This window comes from Mesoplodon mirus, assembly GCF_964341445.2.
Source record: "Mesoplodon mirus genome assembly, chromosome: 2".
Taxonomy (NCBI): domain Eukaryota; kingdom Metazoa; phylum Chordata; class Mammalia; order Artiodactyla; family Ziphiidae; genus Mesoplodon; species Mesoplodon mirus.
Genome location: NC_138977.1, coordinates 9,327,713 through 9,346,624, shown reverse-complemented (window position 1 = coordinate 9,346,624; position 18,912 = coordinate 9,327,713). Strand labels below are relative to the sequence as shown.

Sequence of the window (18,912 nt, the reverse complement as noted above, 5' to 3'; positions counted from 1 at the left end):
GGGAGTCTGCCTGCTGATGCAGGGGACACGGGTTCGTGCCCTGGTCCGGGAAGATCCCACATGCCGCAGAGCGGCTGGGCCCGTGAGCCATGGCCGCTGAGCCTGCGCGTCCGGAGCCTGTGCTCCGCGACGGGAGAGGCCACAGCAGTGAGAGGCCCGCGTACCGCAAAAAAACCAAAAAACAAAAAACAACTGCGAGTCCCTGACCTGAGGACAACCCTGAGCATCTGAAACAGCAAGTTCCCTATTCAAGCTTAAAAGGGACACAACAGAGAAGCCCTCTTATGACCCCAGTGGGCTAGGCCTGGAAACCCAGTCATCCATCATGTTGGGCACACACATTTTCAAAGAAAGAAGGACTGTAGTGAGTAAAGCTTGAATGAATCGTTATACACTGGCAAGCATCAGCCGGGGCATTTATCTACAAATTGAGACTTGGCATTGCAGATTCAGTGGGTTTCTAAATGGGGCTTATGGGCACATGGAGAACCAAGGTCACTCCATCATTCGGCTACGCATAAAGGCACCAGATTTTCTTTAATTTTTGGAGGTCATAAGAAAGCCAGGATGTGCTTTCTTCTCCTCCTCATTGACACGCTGTACACTTGGTTGGTGCCAAGAACCTTCTTAGCAATTAAAAACCAATCGAATGTGCTGTTAATTTGTAAGGTGTACAATGGTATTGCAGAAAATGTCCTTATTTTTTTAGAGATATATATATCAAAGAATGTGGGAGTGAATGTCATGTCAGGGATGTGATCTAAACTATAAGGAAAGAAAGATTGGTGAAATAAGTGTAGCAAACATTTGTTCAATCTGGGTGGTGGGGATATGGTGGTTTATTGCATTATTCCTTTCACTTTGTTTTAAAATTTTTCGTAATAAAAAAATCAATATCAACAATCAAACAAAAAGTTCAACCCAGACAAACCACCAGACAGAATAATAAGTGACAATTAAAAAAATACAAGGGGCTTCCCTGGTGGCTCAGTGGTTGAGAGTCCGCCTGCCGATGCAGGGGACACGGGTTTGTGCGCCGGTCTGGGAAGATCCCACATGCCGTGGAGCGGCTGGGCCCGTGAGCCACGGCCGCTGAGCCTGCGCGTCCGGAGCCTGTGCTCTGCAACGGGAGAGGCCACAACAGTGAGAGGCCCGCATACCGAAAAAAAAAAAAAAGAACAAATAAAAATGTCTCTTCATGAACAAAATGCTTGATATCACCAGGAATCAATAAATGAAAAGGTTTTAACTATAAGATATACTTTTTAACCTCCCAATCGGTAAAAAAAAATTTTTTAATGATAAAGCACAGAGACCTTTAAAATATTCTCTCATTAGCTTCTGGTAAAATTGTAGATTCAACCTTTTTGAAAGTCAATTAGACAATTCATAGCAAAAGCCTGAAACCTGTGAATGCTTTCTCGAGTCAATTTATCCCAGAATTAGCAACAACTTGGGGAAACAAAACAAAACCAAACCCTTGATATCCAATAATAGGAGACATATTAAATAAATTATGACATGCAAATATTAAAAGAATAATATTGGGTTATGTTTACTGACATGGAAAGAAATTCTTAATATATTACTAGGTAAAAGAGAAGATTATAAAACTGTATATATAGTAGGATCCAGTTTTGATAGGAAAGGATACATCTATAAATAGATAAAAATTCAGCCAGGATACACACCACCAACTTAGCAGTGGCTGCTTCTAGGTAGCAGGATGGATTATAAGTGGGTATTTTTTCTTCTTTATGTTCTCCTATATTCTCTGAAAATAAAAGTTATTTTTTAAACTTAAAATAAATGATTAAGATTTACAGTTCAGGATCCTTTCTTTTTAAAGAGACTCAGTCTTTTAAAGAGTAATCTGAAGGATGATATAATTGAAGGCAGTTGTAAAAGACACAGGCGGGGGCAACTGTATCTAAATTCTGATCCCATTCATATCAGTCAACTTCAGTTGCAGAAGGCTGAGAGCCACGGAAGAAAAAGGCTGTTTAAAATACTGTAGAAGAAAAGTAGAACATTTAAGGGAGAATTCATTTTGGTAATGTTTTTAAATTTTCTTCTCTGAAAAGTACAGATGCCTTCTATTTAGGGCTGTCCTAGAGGCGGGCCAATCCGTACAACCTAACACCACGTTTTCAAGGAACAATTCCTGTTGCTGCGGCTCGAGCATTCATCCACTGCAGAGCCAGAAAACTTCTCAGGACAAGGAGCACAATGCCAGGCCTTGTCGAGGGCGGCTGCGGCCGGGAGGCCAGACCTCGGGGAGCCGGAGCCAGGCGCAGCCGCGGAAGTGAACCTGCACGTCAGGATCCGTGAAATGTCAGCTCGTGGAGGGACCTGGATCTCCCGCAGGAATCTGACTTTATACATAAACAAGGACAATGGGCTTCTGCCGAGGCGAGCAGAGCACAGATGAACTAACTCAGTCTTCTCTGCAGTGATGCAAAACCCTTTGTCCCTTGGAAGTTGAAGGTAACCCCAGTGAAATGTGGATGGGCCCTGGCCTGCTGCGTCATCCACCAGGGCTTTCCCCCCTAAACAGAGGTCAACCTTGGAATATTGGAGATATTTCTAGTAACAACCATGGAGACACCCTTGAGAGAAAATCCCAGATTAGAAGAAGCTGGCATCTGAGCCACATGTCACATGTCACCTGTGCATGATCTGTCAAAGGAGGATGTCTACTTACAGAGGCTTACACATTTCTCCCTCGTTCCTGACTGTTCTGAGCTGCACAAACAGATGGAACACAGCTGTAAGCCAGCAGAAATAAAGGTGGGAGAACCCGGGGAAACGAAGAAAAGAAAGGCACAGCCCTCTTCAGATCCTTGAAAAGAAGATTTAAACTCTTCACACTGACACCGTATTAGAGAGTTCCGGAAGCACAGTGTCTCAACTATAACCGTTCAATGTAGAGGTCATGGGTGGGAGGAAAAACGGCAGAGCGTGATACCTACAGGACAATGGCGTATAGAAATAGAGAAAAGTACTGAGGAAGGTTTGTTGTGATAAGAAGGAAGAAACCTCAAATGGCAGCAATGCACAAAGTAGTTTGAGGCTATATGTATTTAAAAAAAAAAAAGATCCACTGTTTAAAGGATGAGTTTTAACTTCTTTGAAAAATGAAAACTCAAAGATAAGTTGAGAAGGATGAACTGCCAGTGAAAAACTCTCCCGTCAACACCTGTGTCAGGGCAGCTACATACAGTGGTGCAGGCTGTACACTGCACAAAGGTACCTTACTGGGTGGTGGTGGGTGGTGGGTACTTAACATCACAAACAAAGATTTACATATGTATTATGACAGTATTCCAGTAGATGGCAGTGTCTTGAGCAAAGGCGCTTTTAAAACTTTTCAATGGCTCCCAAACCAGCTTTGACTTCACCAAAAAAGCATTGAATGTCCTAACTGGAGGGATTCTATGACATTAGTAGCAATTTCCATTTTTTAGAAACAAAATTCTGTGCCTTTAATTTCAACGTTAGAAAATATAAAGGGTAAAGAGACTATAGGGAGAGCTACTCAAAAATCCCCAATTTCATTTGCTCTGTTTCCTGTTTATTTCCTTGATTGCTTCCATCTAATCCAGTGTTCTTTATGTGTCATCTTTTACTTCTTAAGGTAATGGAGCACTGTTCTCTTATGCCTTCTAAAAAATGAAAAGGGGAAATTGCACAAATTGAAGCAGCGCATCACGCTCGTACAAATTTGTGCAATTTCTATTACTGACTCATAAATATTTAAGGACAGGCATCCAAACAATCACACAGGAAAATTCTATATTGGACACTTCCAAGTACGTATGTCTTTTAGTAAACTCTGTCAGTGCCATTATCTAAATCACAGAAAAATAGCCCGCATTTCAAATTCTGAAAATTGGGCAAATTAAATGTTGGTCGGCACGGCATGATATGACTCTACCTTTCTGATTTTCCCACTTCTGCTTTTTGTCTAGTAATGGAGAAAAAAACAATTCAGGTAAATACTTCCTTGCTTTTGGAATAGAGCAAGCCGGGTGTGAGAAGTTTTTCTTATAGGCCTGCAATCTTATAGCCCCATGGATGCTGAATTATTAATGGGGAAGAGAGAGAACAAATAACCAAGAGAGGGTTCTTGGCAGCCATTGTTTGAAGTTCATGGTGTTACACAACATTGAACATGTCCAATTCACCTGCCAGGAGCTATCTGATTCTTACTCTAGGGTTCCATTTTCCTATTTCGATCTTATCCAGCATCTGGCTGGGTGATGGTCCATGTCAGAAGATGTAGATCTTCTTTTTATTCCATTAAACTTTGGGATCTGGTTATGATATCATGCCTCATATATTTTCATCTACAAATGATCCTATTAGCTGGCTATCTGCTCCCAGCAGAACCTAGGGCTGTGCTGGGAAAGGAAATCGAAAAATCAAGATTGCATTAGTCTCTTAAGCATTCAGTCCTTCTGTTCTCATGGGTCTGGGCGTACCTTCTCCCCATCTCATTTGTCAGGTAGAATGGCATTAAGAATGCCACAGGCTATCTCAAAGGGGACGCACAGACTTCTTTACACTTAGGTTGAATTTTCTAGACTCTAAGGTTCAACAGGCAGAAGAACTGCTGTTTAGCATTTACAGTGACGCTCCAGCTGAAGGACTGATTCAGTGGAGGTGCTCCTAGGAGGGCACAGACAAGGGTGGAAGCAGGGGTAAGGTCAAGGCATTGGTGAGCAGGACCAGATGATCCAATCATCCCGGCTGCTAAGTAGATTGATTTCTCTGCCTGGCCACGTGGGACACCCTGGTGGATGGTTTTCTCCTTTACTTTTGGGAAGATGATCCTAACTGAAGCAGCTGAGTCTAAGTTCTTAGGATCATTTTTTTAAAAGGCGTTCTCAAACCAGTTCTTCAAATGATGTCTAGGATTTGCTTCAAAATAATCTACGGGGACGAAGAACAACAGGAAGGGATGGGTGAAACATGAATTGGTCACGAATGGATAATTATTTAAACTCGATCGTGGGTACATTCTCTGTTCTTGTATCTGTTGGAAATTTTCCACTGTAAGCGTTTTTGAAAAATGACGTCAAGAGCCAATGATCCAGAAACTTGCTAGTTATCAGTTTCAACCCTTTGCTTCACCTAGACCTTCTTTTTAAAAATGGCTAACAAGGAATGCTGTCCAACATCCTTTTCTCTTTCCATGTCTCCCCATCTTATAATCGAGGCATTAACAAACAGCAGAATGGCCCATGGACAGCTGTGACGAGGGAGGACTGGATGAGGAGAGGGGTGCCGTCATCAGCCCTCATGGGATGAGGAGTTACCTGTACGCACATCCACGGGCTTCCTGTTGCCTTGGTGCCCGGACGTGGTAACCAGCACCCCCCTATCTCATTGGTAAGCACACATCGGAACTGCCAGTGACAGAGCGTTTCACACTTGGGTTGCTACACTTTTTCTTCATTCTTGTGTTTGGCGTGAGAGTCAAGATTAATAACGATTAACAACAGTGGGGAAAGTTGTGGGTTGATAAAGGACAGAGAGAGAATCGGAGAGAATCCGTTTCTCTTCTCGGCGTTGCACGTCTCTTTTCTCCTCTGGTTCCCCTGGATCTCCAGACCCCAGAGGCAGATCTCACTGAGTGGAAGGGCTCAGGCACCCATCAGCATTTGGAAGTGCCTGATCTCAATACTGTGCTGAGGCCGGCGTCCAAGGCTGCCTTTCACAAGTCAACTATCTTGAATGTGCCCAGCAACTCTGAAACATGGACAATTCCGAACTTTGATGCCCATGATGAGCCATCGCTCTGGACAGGCAGCTTCTTCCAGGAAATCAAACGTGGGAAATCTGATAACTAACCAAACATCCCACTAAGTACTTAAAAAATCTGGAGGGATGGGAAGTTAGAGGCTCGATGTAAATCTTTCTGGAAAGTATCACAGATCATACCCTAAAACATAACCCCAGTAGCGGACCTTGTGCAGACCTCTTCCGAAAATAAGAATATCTTTCAAAACGGGAATCAAAAAAGAAGAGAGTTGGCGTTTTTTTCCCCTTATTTCTGCTATCGGTTAACTCAGGTTAAAGAGGATTTCTTGGCAAAGGCAGCCTGATTCTATTCCACCTGAAGTAATGAGGTGAGAAGGTAAAAAGAGATCTCTTTGAGGAGAGGCTAATTGGGCAAGTTGCCTACTCAAAGGAAAAATAAAAACACACCAAGGATTTTGTAGAAGAACAAGAAACCAAGAAACCTACAACACTGATTTCTGAACACCACATTGTAGGGGTGGGGAAGCTCATAGGAAGCACCTCTTGTTTTGCTTTGGGCAAAAGATCTGATTTGGATCTCTTCTTACGCATAATCTCCCAGCAACTAGAGAATTTAAGGATTGCTTCGTTTTTTGCCAAATGGCTATAAAAAAAACCCCTCTCTTCTATCCTGTAATTATGCTTCAGCTCCAGCCAGGGCAACCGAGGCTAGGAGGTATTGTACATTTCACTTGTTTGGGGCTAGTTCAAACCTCCTCTTACCTCGTCCCAGAGAACACCCGAAAAGCATAATAACAGGGTCTCGCAGCATACCTTTCTGCTAGGTAAATATTATCATGTAATCTTAAAGAGCCGGCAGAAAGCCTCCATAGGAGCTGGGGCTGGGGTCCTGCCCAGATCCCCTGTACCGCACTGGTGCACTCACCCCGCATCCCCAGGGGTGCCGGCTGCTCGTAGTGAGAACTGCCCTCACCGTTGGAGCCCCCCTCACCTGGTGGGCTACACATCCCCTGATGAAGTTAGTGCATACTGAGGGGGGACCAAGAGCTGGGCCCCTTACCTCAAGGCAGGATTTACTCTGTGGTGCAATTCATGCTCCAGAATTCTCTGCGGGAGACAACTGGCCCTAGAATCCTTGCTCAGCTCCCCTGCCCTCTCCAGCCCCATCGCATCCCTGCAGGTCCCTCTGAGAGCACGCCCTCAATAACACACCCGCACAGGGATCCCTGCCTCGGGCTCTGCTTCTAGGGAACCTGACCTGTGACACTTGAGGAAGCCTAGGGAAGCAACTTAAAATGGACACCTCTTATTTTTAATCTGCCGTCTTTCGATGTCTACCAATCTGGCCCATTTCATGTGTTTAGACTCACGAACATAAGCATAGATACCAAAAAAAAAAAAAAAAAAAAGCCTTAGGATTACATGGAGAAGGCAGGCTGGACTCTATAGTAGCTCACATCTCCTATTTGGGCATCCAACTGAACAGACAAAGTCCCCTCTCCATCCCCCAGACCCCTTTCCCAACACAACGCACAGACCAGATAGAAAGACTCATTTCCCATCTGCGTACTTATACACGGAGGCAAGCCTAACCCCATGCTTGGGTTGGAGTCAGATTCTGCCCCTAATACTATATAAACCCTGTGCGAAGCAAGCTGACTCTGTTTTAATTACTGTTTAATATTCGATAGCCCCAAATTCCGATTCACAGAGTTAAAAAGAAGCAAAAACTCGCGTTAAGGTTCAAATGAACACCGTTCATGTGCCTGGTGATGGTCCGAGGTCGACTCACATCACATCCAAAGGAAAAACACTTGATCTTCCGTCACAAGAATTAAATCACAAAACCAATCAACGGCTCCCAGGAGGAAGAATCTAGGTTTGCTCAGGAAAGTAAAGTTCCTTGACTTAAAGCCTGCCGAGGGGGAGACTACCTCTCCCCTGAGCTCCCTTTCCACAGAGGTGGGTCTGCGCTTGTTGGCACCTGCCCGCAACAGTTCAGGTCTGGGTGGTTACGAGCCTCAGGATGGGTGGCAGCGCTGGCTGGTCCCCTTTTCCTTTCAGACGGCAGACTGGTGGGCAGCCCGCCCTGGCTGACCTTGTCTTAAAATGCCTTTGGCAAATGGAAAGCTTCCTCAACCTACAGTTGTTGGTGATGTCAGTTTTCCTGCAGTTTCTGAAAGCATTGTCTTTCTTCTGCTTTTTACATGTTTGCCCTTCTAACAGTGCAGTGAGTTAAAAAGCTGGGATGTCCCTGGTGACACGTTATCAGTCCACAGCTGCAAAGCTACTTAGGAACACAGTTCAACCTCGGTATACCCACCGACTGAGGCTTTTCCTGAGATACAGACCCAGCTCCCAAATACAGCCCTGACACCCACTTCAACTCTCCATCAGGAAACTTCTGCCAAGAGGATAATATTATCTACTTCACACAATCATTGTAAGGAATAAAAAAATAATAGCATAAGGAAAACTCTCCAGCAAAGTGACACATTTAGACGTTTAATAACTATGAATGGCCTTCCCCCTTGGTGTCCTTTGCGTTTTGTGTTGTTTCCACCAACCAAAGTTCAAACACAAAAGGATGATAAAGGGGTGACTTTTGAACCCAGTGGGAGAGGACGGTTTGGGGAATGTCGCTCAAACTGTGACGTGGGCCTCACGGCCCCGAGAGGGAGTGTTCCGAGGGGACTCCACAGTGGCCTACCTGGTGGTCGTCCGGATGGTGTTTTCTTTCGTGTGAGTGTGCTCTTTGCTCACCTTCTCTGTAAAGAGAAAGGATGAAACAGACACCTCTTAGGTTGTTCTGACTCGATCTGTGTGTTTAAGGCTGAAGCAGAAACATCCTCCACATTCCTCTTTCTCTGTTGTGGTTTTCTTTTGGTTTCTTTTTTAAACATTCAAACCCTTCCTGTCTTAGTGGTAAAGACAGGCAACAAAAGCATGTCGATAGCATCCACCAAAACAGTTGATTAAAAACCAGTCAAAGGGAAAGAGTTACTAACAAAGTACAACTGTGTTGTCTGATTTCCATCAGGCCTCCGTAAGTACATGTACACACACACACACACATGTGCATAAAGGTAGTTATTTCTCTTATATTTTTCCCCAGCTGAAAATGTCTGCTTTTCTCTGATTCAGCATGAAAACTTCAGTTGTTGCAACTGTTCCGCTTCTGACTTGGATGACAACCTTTAAGCATTCTGTATTGTCAGGCCCCTTTGTGAGACGGGATATAAAAACAAACGTAAGACCTCTGGGTGCAAGAGTCATCGAGTGCACATTCTGATAAATGTCACAGGGGACAAAAAATATCATCAGACAAGAGGAGGTAAACTCTCCCTTACACTGTCTTGAGGTCTGAATCCACCAGCTGTCAGAAATTATTTAATTAGCTTTCAGGAACACAAAAGTTGACCTCCGGTCTTCCCCATCCAGTTCAAATGTACGGATTCTGCCCTGACTTTCACAGCTCTTGGTGGCTTCTTTTAAGTCTCCAGAGGAAACCTGGCCACCTCTACAAGGGGTTCAGATTTCAACAGCAGGGCAAGTGAAAAACTCCTAATCTTACGGATTTGGGGGAAAATTTTAAACAAAGATTTACGCTGTCCCGTGCTTTTTAACACTGGCCTGAAGCTGCTGTGTGCATATTTGCGTGGACAATTCCTTTCTGTCCATTCAACAGTGACAATGAGGGTGAATTTGGATTCACAGGCAGTGTTCTTTCAGAGAGCAGGAAATCGGGGCTAAATGACTTGCTTGAGGTCACCCAGGCAGTCAGTGACAGCGCCAGGGTGAGAACTCTCAGACACAAAGTTTTTAGCTGATAGTAGACCATGATAATGTACTGCTAGAGACAGAGACTTTTTGAAAAGAATCACACTGGCCTCACTTGTGCAAATTTGAACTGCTACATCATTTTCAAAGTTATATTGTTTTTAGAGATGCTTTCAGCCTGTTTTTGTTTGTTTGTTTGTTTGTTTTTTTAAAGAAAAGCATCTTGCATGTTTGGAGTTTTTTTGGAACTTGCAAAGATCTGTGTGGCCTATTCAAGTTTACTGACTTAACTGTTTCCACCTCTCTGAGCTCTGCACAAACACAGTCCTTGTTTGAGAACTCCGAGGCTGCCATTTTCGGCACCAACTGATAACTTCACAGCTATGGGGGCGTGTCATGAGGCCAATGAGAAGGTGAGCTATCATGATGTCTTGCAGATCCTAGCTTCTTTCCTCTTTTCCGGTATTTTTCTTAGGGGAGAAAAGTCAATGCTTAAATAATGAGGCATTTAATGGGTGTTTTAAATCTGTTAGCCATAACAAAACAGAGTTTATCAAATATTAGTAACAAACTCTACTGATGCCTGAATTTCAGTATGTAGGCCAGTGCTTGACCAAGGACAAAGTATCTGTATTTCTATATAAGTCTGAATCTTATATGAGTCTCCTTGATCCATCTCAATCACATTCAAGCAATGACAGCACGTTAAATTTGATAAGGACAAAGAGCATGCAGCTTGAATGCGGTGATAAAGGAACAATTTAGGCTCTAGGACCCTCACCTATTCTATCAAGACACTTAGCTGAGCTAGAATAGGTGATTCCTTAGCTTTTTAATAGGTGATCACTTAGCTGATTCCAAAACGTTGACTTCTGAGTATTTGAAGTAGAAAAAGTTGGTTTACAGGAAATGTTCTACTATGTTATAGCTGGAAAAGGGTCCTCACGGTTTCATCTTTTGCCTTCCCCTTTCCTTGATTTTTTTTTCTTTTTGGCAAGATACCGTAAAATCTCATTAATTCCGACCACACTAATTTGGAATTCACAGTAACTCAGTCACTGTTGGAGTAAACTGAAGTTTATCTTTTACACATTAGGAAAAAAAAAAAAAGGCTGTTAATCAGATCAACTGCCTAAACAAAATTAGAGGTGAGACGTTTAGTCCAGGCAACAGGGATCATTTGCACGGAGTTGAATAGAGTTCTAATTTCAAATGATTCTTAACTATTTACTAAAGAAAGTTTGGCAGGAGTTCTACCTGGCAGCATTTGATGAACTCTTCGTTCGAGAGGTGGTATACACGTTAAAGTAACAAAACGGATTTCTGTCTAAAAAATCCTATAATGCAGGTGCTTTTACTTCGTTAGAGTGGCTTTCCCTCTAATTAGTCCCCATTATTGACTTTTTTTTTTTTTCCTCGAGGAAACGTACCTGACAGTTGAAAAAGAAGCTCGGAAGCCATCTTCACAGAGATGTCCTGACTGAAGAGGTTTCTCTCTGGGGGCACTCTGCCTTCTGGCATCTTCTGTAAGGGTTCCGTTTTCTCTCGCCCAATTAAAGTGCTATAGCCAACACTGCGGCTGGGTGATACTGAGGCCTGCGAGTCCTGGATGTCCACCTCCATGGGTTCCTCTTTAATCTTCACCATCTGAGTGTCCTTGTAGCTTTCCGCTGCAAACAGGTGAATGAAGAACAAAAACGCCAGAGTTTCTTAATTCTGAACCAAACCCAGTTTCTAATCACAGAGAGAACTACGAGGCTTGAGTCAGGGTGCAGTTTAGAAGACAGCGCCGTGGCACACTGGAACACAGTTCGAAAAACTTCTACTTTAATCCATCTGGTTTCCAGAAAAGGAAGGAATCTGAAGCTCAGAGAAATCAGGGGACTTGCCCACGGCCACACAAATGGCAGCAGAATCAGGCCTGCTGCTACAGATCTAGAACCAGGTTTCTTGACCAAAGTCTCCCAGTCACTCCCACACACTCCCTCCTCTCTGCCATGGTGCTTCCAGGACTTACAGAGAACACGGTGAATATCTGTCCTTGTTTTATAATGTACTGAATTTCAGTGAATCAATTAAGAGCAAGCATACTCATACTATGATTTTCTCCCTCTATTTGGAAAGCTCTGATCAATGTTTTTTTCTTTCTCTTCTAGGGCACCTAAATTAATCAGGGATAAATAGGGTTGATTCCACTGAGACGTTTACACCTTGCTGAGAGCTAGTGATCCTCAAGACCACCTAGGATGTTAATTGCAGGCCAAGGATGAACACTTAGAAAAACAGCAATCTCACAAGTTATAATAACAGTTCAACTTACTGACTGCTCTGGCTTTAGGTGTGGCTATTGAACGTTTGGTCTTTCGTTTGAAACATACATTTACTTTGCAAGGCTGGAGGGTCTTTATGTTCATATGTTCCTTAGCTAATGAGAGAACATCTTGGAAACAAGGTGGGACAATTAGCCCAGCTATTAATCTGGGTCACTTTAAAATAAGGCCACACTTTCAAATTGGTAAGCATTTATTAGTTATTACTGTGTCCTCAGCATTCTGGAAAACACAAAAACCAAAAAAGGATTTGATAGATAGACAGACAGACAGATAGATAGATAGGTAGGATAGTGGGTTGAATCGTGGCCCCCCAAAAAGATATGACTATGTCATAACCCCAGGAACTTGTGAATGTGACCTTATATGGAAAAAAGGTATTTGTAGATGTGACCAAGGTAAGGATCTCAAGATAAGATGATCCTGGATTATCCAGGTGGGCCCTAAATCCAATGAGAAGTGTCCATAGAATAGACAGAAGAGGACAAGACACAGACACAGTGGAAAAGGCCACGTGAGGACAGCGACCGTGCTGTAAGACTGACTGTCTGTGTCTCCCCTCCAAATTAATATGCTGAAACCTAATCACCAATGTGACTATATTTGGAAGTGGGGCCTTTGGGAGGTGATTAGGTCATGAGGGAAGAGTCCTCAAGGATGGGGGTTTGTGCCCTTATAAAGAAGAGCCCGGACAGCTCCCTCGCCCCTTCCTGCATGTGAGGACACAGTGCAGAGATGCCTGACAATGAACCAGGAAGAGGGCTGTCACCTGACCGTGCTGGCACCCTGACCCTCGACTTCCAGATGCCAGAACTGTGAGAAATACCTCTCTGTTGTTTACAAGCTACCCAGTCTATGATGTTCTGTTACAGCAGCCGGAACGGATTAAGAGAGACTGGAGTTTTGCTGCCACAAGCTAAGGATTACCTGGTGTCACCAGAAGCTAGAAGGAGCAAGGAAAGATTCTCCCCTAGAACCTTCAGATTTCAGACTTCTGGCCCCCTTTTCTGTTGTTTTAAGCTACGAAGTTTGTGGTAATTTGTGACGGATGGATGGATAGATCGACAGATATAACTATAAGAGGCAACATAAAGCAGGTGCTGATCTTGGGACAGTTAGGAGACATGACAGGGGAAATCTCATTGCTATAAGCTGCGTAGTCAGAGAAAGCTACACACTTCTTGCCAAGTATGAGGCAGGTGAAAGTCAAGTACATGCACACTTTATTGATTTGCAATAAAGAAGACAGTGGAGTACTTTTAATTAAACGATTCCAATTAATATGGTGCTATCCATAAGGTCTCATGTAAGGAGTGTGCTAAGCGTGCTTCTTTTCTTCCTGACATATTACACATGCTTCTCAGAGAAAACGACTTGTTTTTTGTCAGCAGCTAAACTGCAGGCAACTGTTATATTTAATTTAGATCCTTTCCCCCTCCCTGTATTCCTGCCAAGCTGTTTTTTTTCTTTTTTCTCTGCATGTCTGTGAAGCTCAGAAAAACCAAGTCCATTGATTCAATCATGCTTAAAAAAAAAAAAAAAAGAAGAATATAAAGCTTTCCAAGTTACATGCCTGGCTTCTCTGCCTTTATTTCTAGTCCCTGATTCTTTCTTGAGTACTGACGACACCCCCTGTCCACTTAGGCATTTGGGGACCTGACAGCCATCCTGACCTTCCCTTAGATCACCCATAGGTGCAGTCACCACACACAGTGCCCTCTTTGTGTCCCCTCAAACTACTTAGGATTTGGAAAATAAACAGTGGGGTCAGTGTCACAGGTACATAATGATGTCTCTGAACCTTGCAAGTCATTCCAAGGCCTGAAGACAAACACAAAGGGATACTAGAAAGAGATTCATTTTGTTAAAAAAATAAAAATCTCAACAACATAAAAAGAGCAAAGCTAGAAAGAAGCTCCATTATTTATATCCCCCAAGCCCCCTTTCCCCCAGCTTTGCCCCTGGATTAAAAACCACCTGGCTCTCTGGTGGCGCAGTGGTTAAGAATCTGCCCACCAATGCAGGGAACACGGGTTCGAGCCCTGGTCCGGGAAGATCCCACATGCCGCGGAGCAACTAAGCCCGTGCTCCAAAACTACTGAGCCTGCGCTCTACAGCCCGTGAGCCACAACTACTGAGCCCACGTGCCACAACTACTGAAGCCTGCACGCCTAGAGCCTGTGCTCTGCAACGAGAGAAGCCACTGCAATGAGAAGCCCATGCACCACAAGGAAGAGTAGCCCCCGCTCACCGCAACTAGAGAAAGCCCATGCAGCAACAAAGACCCAATGCAGCCAAAAATAAATAAATAAATTAATTTAAACAAAAAAATGCACCTGGCTATTTGTGCCACTGGATTTAATGAAATCAGTTTTTAAAAGCTACTTGGGATAATTTCAAGTATGACTTTCCATGAAGTGCCTTCTGCTTTTCCTTATGACAACTCTTGACTTTTCAACAATGCACAAAACACTGATCACTGAGTGAAGTCAGAAAGAGAAAAACAAATACCATATGCTAACACATATATATGGAATCTAAAAAAAAATGGTTCTGAAGAACCTAGGGGCACGACAGGAATAAAGATGCAGACGTAGAGAATGGACTTGTGGACACGGGGAGGGGGAAGGGTAAGCTGGGATGAAGTGAGAGAGTGGCATGGACATATATACACTACCAAATATAAGATAGATAGATAGTGGGAAGCAGCCGCAGAGCACAGGAAGATCAGCTCGGTGCTTTGTGACCACCTAGAGGGGTGGGATAGGGAGGGTGGGAGGGAGACACAAGAGGGAGGGGATATGGGGATATATGTATACATATAGCTGATTCACTTTGTTATACAGTAGAAGCTAACACACCATTGTAAAGCAATTATACTCCAATAAAGATGTTAAAAAAACCTTTAGCATTTGTAATCTACCCGACAGACTCCAGACTCACCGAGAAGACTTTTCAAACTGACATCTCAATGGGCAAGTGAGACATAATTCAATAAATATTTTTATAGTCATTGCTCTTGTATGCAATAGCATCATTGCCAAGTGTTTTCTTGCCTTTTTTTTAAAAGCAGGTTTCTCAACCTCAGCCCTATGGACATTTGAAGCCAGATACTTCTTTGCGGTGGGAGGCTGTGCTGTGCACTGTAGGGTGTTTAGCACACCTCTGGTCTCTACTCTCTACATACGAGGAGTGCCAGCCCCCTAGCTGTGACAACTACAAGTAACTCCAGACATCGCCAGTGTCCTCTGGAGGACAAAACCACAGCTGTAAAGTTTTTGCCACACTCTTGTTTTCACCCCTTCTCCTTTCTCCGTCCCCATTTAATCAGCATCCAAGGCAAAGCAGAAAGAAGCAGCTCCTCCTAAGTTCCAACTTGGTTGATCACCATCTCAGGCCAGCTTGTCGAGGATGCAGGAGGCAGCTGACTTGGGAACAGAGTTTCTGCTACAGATCCCACTTGGTCCCCAGGCCAGCTCGCTCCCTGTTGCCTGGTGCATCCTAACATACATAGCAACGGTTGAATACCTCACTCCACTCACTCTTAGCTTTGACTCCCACGCCACAAATATTAATTCAACTCCAGCAGGCTCTACCGCTACTTCAAGAGAGAACCTGGCACATGGGAAGAGATGAGAGAGTGTTAACAGTGCCTGATGCCTGGGAGGGGGTGTAGGTGACTGTTTACTGCAACGCTTATTTGTATTCTGCAATTTTTCTGTGATGAATATGGATATCTTGTCATTCACCTAAATTTTTTTTTAAATGGAAAACACATACGCCCATAAAAAGATGCTATTTCCTCTTTAGAAGTGTACAGAACAGTGTGCACGTCTGGTAGCATTGGAAGAGTTGGTTCGTGGCTCCAACAAGCCCTATTCAAACTCTGCTTGGCAACAGAAGGGAAAAAAAGCAACAGGAATGCCATAATACTGTTTTCTTTCCTGCCTTCATAAAAACAATGTATATTGGCTATCAAACTGGATTATTTCATTCATCAGTCACTCGGCCATTCTGTAATCTTTTTTTCTTTTTTTTTTAACATCTTTATTGGAGTGTAACTGCTTTACAATGGTGTGTTAGTTTCTGCTTTATAACAAAGTGAATCAGTTACACATATACATATATCCCCAAATCTCCTCCCTCTTGTGTCTCCCTCCCTATCCCACCCCTCTAGGTGGTCACAAAGCACCAAACTGATCTCCCTGTGCTATGGGGCTGTTTCCCACTAGCCATCTATTTTACATTCGGTAGTGTATATATGTCCATGCCACTCTCTCACTTCATCCCAGCTTACCCTTCGCCCTCCCTGTGTCCTCAGGTCCATTCTCTACGTCTGTGTCTTTATTCCTGTCCTGCCCCTAGGTGTAATCTTTTTATCAATGTCTACTGTGTACTCAGAACTATGATAGATGATTCATGGGATTCAGAGACAAGTAAGACAAGGTTCTTGCCCTCAAGCAGTTTAAATCCAAATGGATGGATGATCAGATAAATATCAACAGCCCTCTCATACAAGAAGTGAAATTAAAACACAGTGTGGGGGCTTCCCTGGTGGCACAGTGGTTGGGAGTCCACCTGCCGATGCAGAGGACACGGGTTCGTGCCCTGTCTGGGAAGATCCCACATGCCGCGGAGCGGCTGGGCCCATGAGCCGTGGCCGCTGAGCCTGCGCGTCCGGAACCTGTGCTCCGCGACGGGAGAGGCCACAACAGTGAGAGGCCTGCGTACCGCAAAAAAACCCAAAAACAACAACAACAAATAAAAACACAGTGTGGGAAGAGGAGTCGAGGAAGACCACGAACCACAGCACAAAGGTGGAATTGTACTCGACCGGGGGCGTCCAGGGAATACATATCACACTGTCCATTTGGCAGGAGCGCCAACGTTGAGAGGTGGAGCTGGCTCCCTGGGTAAGCAGGACTCGTGAGGTGTCAACAGAAAAGCAACTCTAGCTCTCTCTGCCGTTGTCTCTTTAAACCTGCCTGGTAGGAAAATGTTCCTCGCCTGGTCCTGGGTGAAATCTCAGTCAGGCCTATAACCTGATAATTCTTAGGTAATACAAAGCCTTACAGCCCTTTAAACAGCAGGAGAACGGTCTTGATTCAGAATCTAGAAGGCCCAACCCCACAGGTTAAGCCACAGTTCAGCCTTTCCGCGAAGGTGACCCCAGCTCCTCCCTGGAGGGGCCCACAGGTCGCCTGTGACTGGGGGGAATGGTGGGTTCTGCGCCCTCTCCCGTCTTCTCACATCCTCCCCAGCACTCTAGGTGCCTGTCCTGAACCTACAACTGGAGAAGCAGGAGAGGGGAGGGGGGGCAAAGCTCTTCCCTCGCTGACCCGACCTAGAATGGTTTTACCCTCTTGAGGCAAGCAGACATTTCTCTCATGGGATTCTCCCATCGGGTCTTCGGAGACCTTTAACTTGGCCGTGATCTCTCCCTGCGCTTCCTTTACCTGGCTGACCGGCCTCTAGCCTGGGCTCACTGATTTCCTCCACCGCCTGTGGGGATCCACCTGTGGGCCTCCATCTCAAGGCGGGCAAGGGTACCATCAACTCTCTAGGCAGCCCCCCCAGACAGCATTTAAGACAACACCCCTGTTGACCCTCCGGTGGGAATCCGGTCCACACCGGGGCCCCCTTATTTGATCACACAAAAAGGGTGAGTTCAGGCCCCATGCAGCCCAGCAGCCACTCTCTTCCACGCAGACACCAAGGCAATTTGCCCTCTAGGTTCCCCAGGCTGACGTCAGGCACCAGGCCACCAGGCTCCCAACTGAGGAAAACATGGGACAAACTTCCCGGATGATGTCCCTCAAGCCGTGCTCTCTAGATTTGGGATGAGAGACTGGTACCCTTTCCTCCATCCCCAGTACCCTGCAGTGGGGGAATCACAGCCCAGTTCTCTCCCAAAATCCCCTTGTCCAATCTTCAATAACCTCTCACTTTTATACTCTCTCCATTTGACCACGAGATCCAAGAGGTGTGTGTGTGTGTGTGTGTGTTCAAATATACATAACATAAGATGTATCTTTTTAACCATTTTTAAGCACACTGTTCAGTGGCATTAAGTATATTCACATTGTTGTGCAGCCATCACTATCATCCTTCTCCAGAAGTTTTCATCTTCCCCGACTGAAACTTTACCCATTAAACACTAACTCCCCATTTCCCCCTTCTCTCAGCCTCTGGAAACCATCATTCTACTTTTTGACTCTAGACCAGGAGTTTTCGTATTTTCTTTGTTTTGTTTTGTTTTGTTTTGCGGTACGCAGGCCTCTCACTGTTGTGGCCTCTCCCGTTGTGGAGCACAGGCTCCAGACGCGCAGGCTCAGCGGCCACAGCTCACGGGCCCAGCTGCTCCGCGGCATGTGGGATCTTCCCGGACCGGGACACGAACCCGTGTCCCCTGCATCGGCAGGCGGACTCTCAACCACTGCGCTACCAGGGAAGCCCCATATTTTTAAAAAAATTCTTCATGCTGTAACCTTGGTGCCGAAGCCAGATCTTCCATTTAACATACTGTTTAACAAAGAGTGTCAGATTATATTCCAGAGAAATTACACTGGAGAGGTAGCTAAGGGCAGAATATGGAAACTAAGATGCTGGGTCCGGAAGCCTGTCCTGAATGGGGAGCCAGCGAGGAGCCAGCCTTTGGGGGGCTTTGCTTGGAGAAGCAGCAAGATCAGATTACATTTCAGAAGGGCAGTCTGGCAGGGACACTCGTACGGGATGAAGGGACTGGAGGAAACGGAAACTGGGCCGTTGATGGGGACTTGCAGTAATCCAAGCAACGAGGTGATGAGAGCCTGAACTAAAGGTCATGAGGGTAGAAAAGACTCACAAGATATTCCAGAGGCTGAATGCAGAGGTGCTGGTGGTGGACAAAATAAGAGTCTGAATCAAGAATGAAGAGACCAATGTGAGAGTAACTGTGAAGAAACCTTGCGTATGGTCTGGACAAGGGAGAGGTGAGATTAAAAGAAAATGAAAATTCTCTGACTTTTAAGCCTCTGAGATTTGGAAAATGCTATCA

The 18,912-nt window shown here is 44.7% G+C and overlaps 1 protein-coding gene across 3 annotated transcripts in view; it reads right to left on the bottom strand.

The window, feature by feature from the left end:
• Positions 1–18,912, bottom strand: part of ZNF827 (zinc finger protein 827) — a 183,559-nt gene that overhangs the window by 74,910 nt on the left and 89,737 nt on the right. For all 3 annotated transcript variants that reach the window (XM_082611180.1, XM_082611181.1, XM_082611182.1), the window contains exons 6-7: positions 10,977–11,216; positions 8,477–8,534 (exon numbers count right to left, since the gene is read on the bottom strand). In XM_082611180.1, the coding sequence (XP_082467306.1) occupies positions 8,477–8,534; positions 10,977–11,216 (298 nt within the window). The remainder of the gene's footprint in view (positions 1–8,476; positions 8,535–10,976; positions 11,217–18,912) is intronic.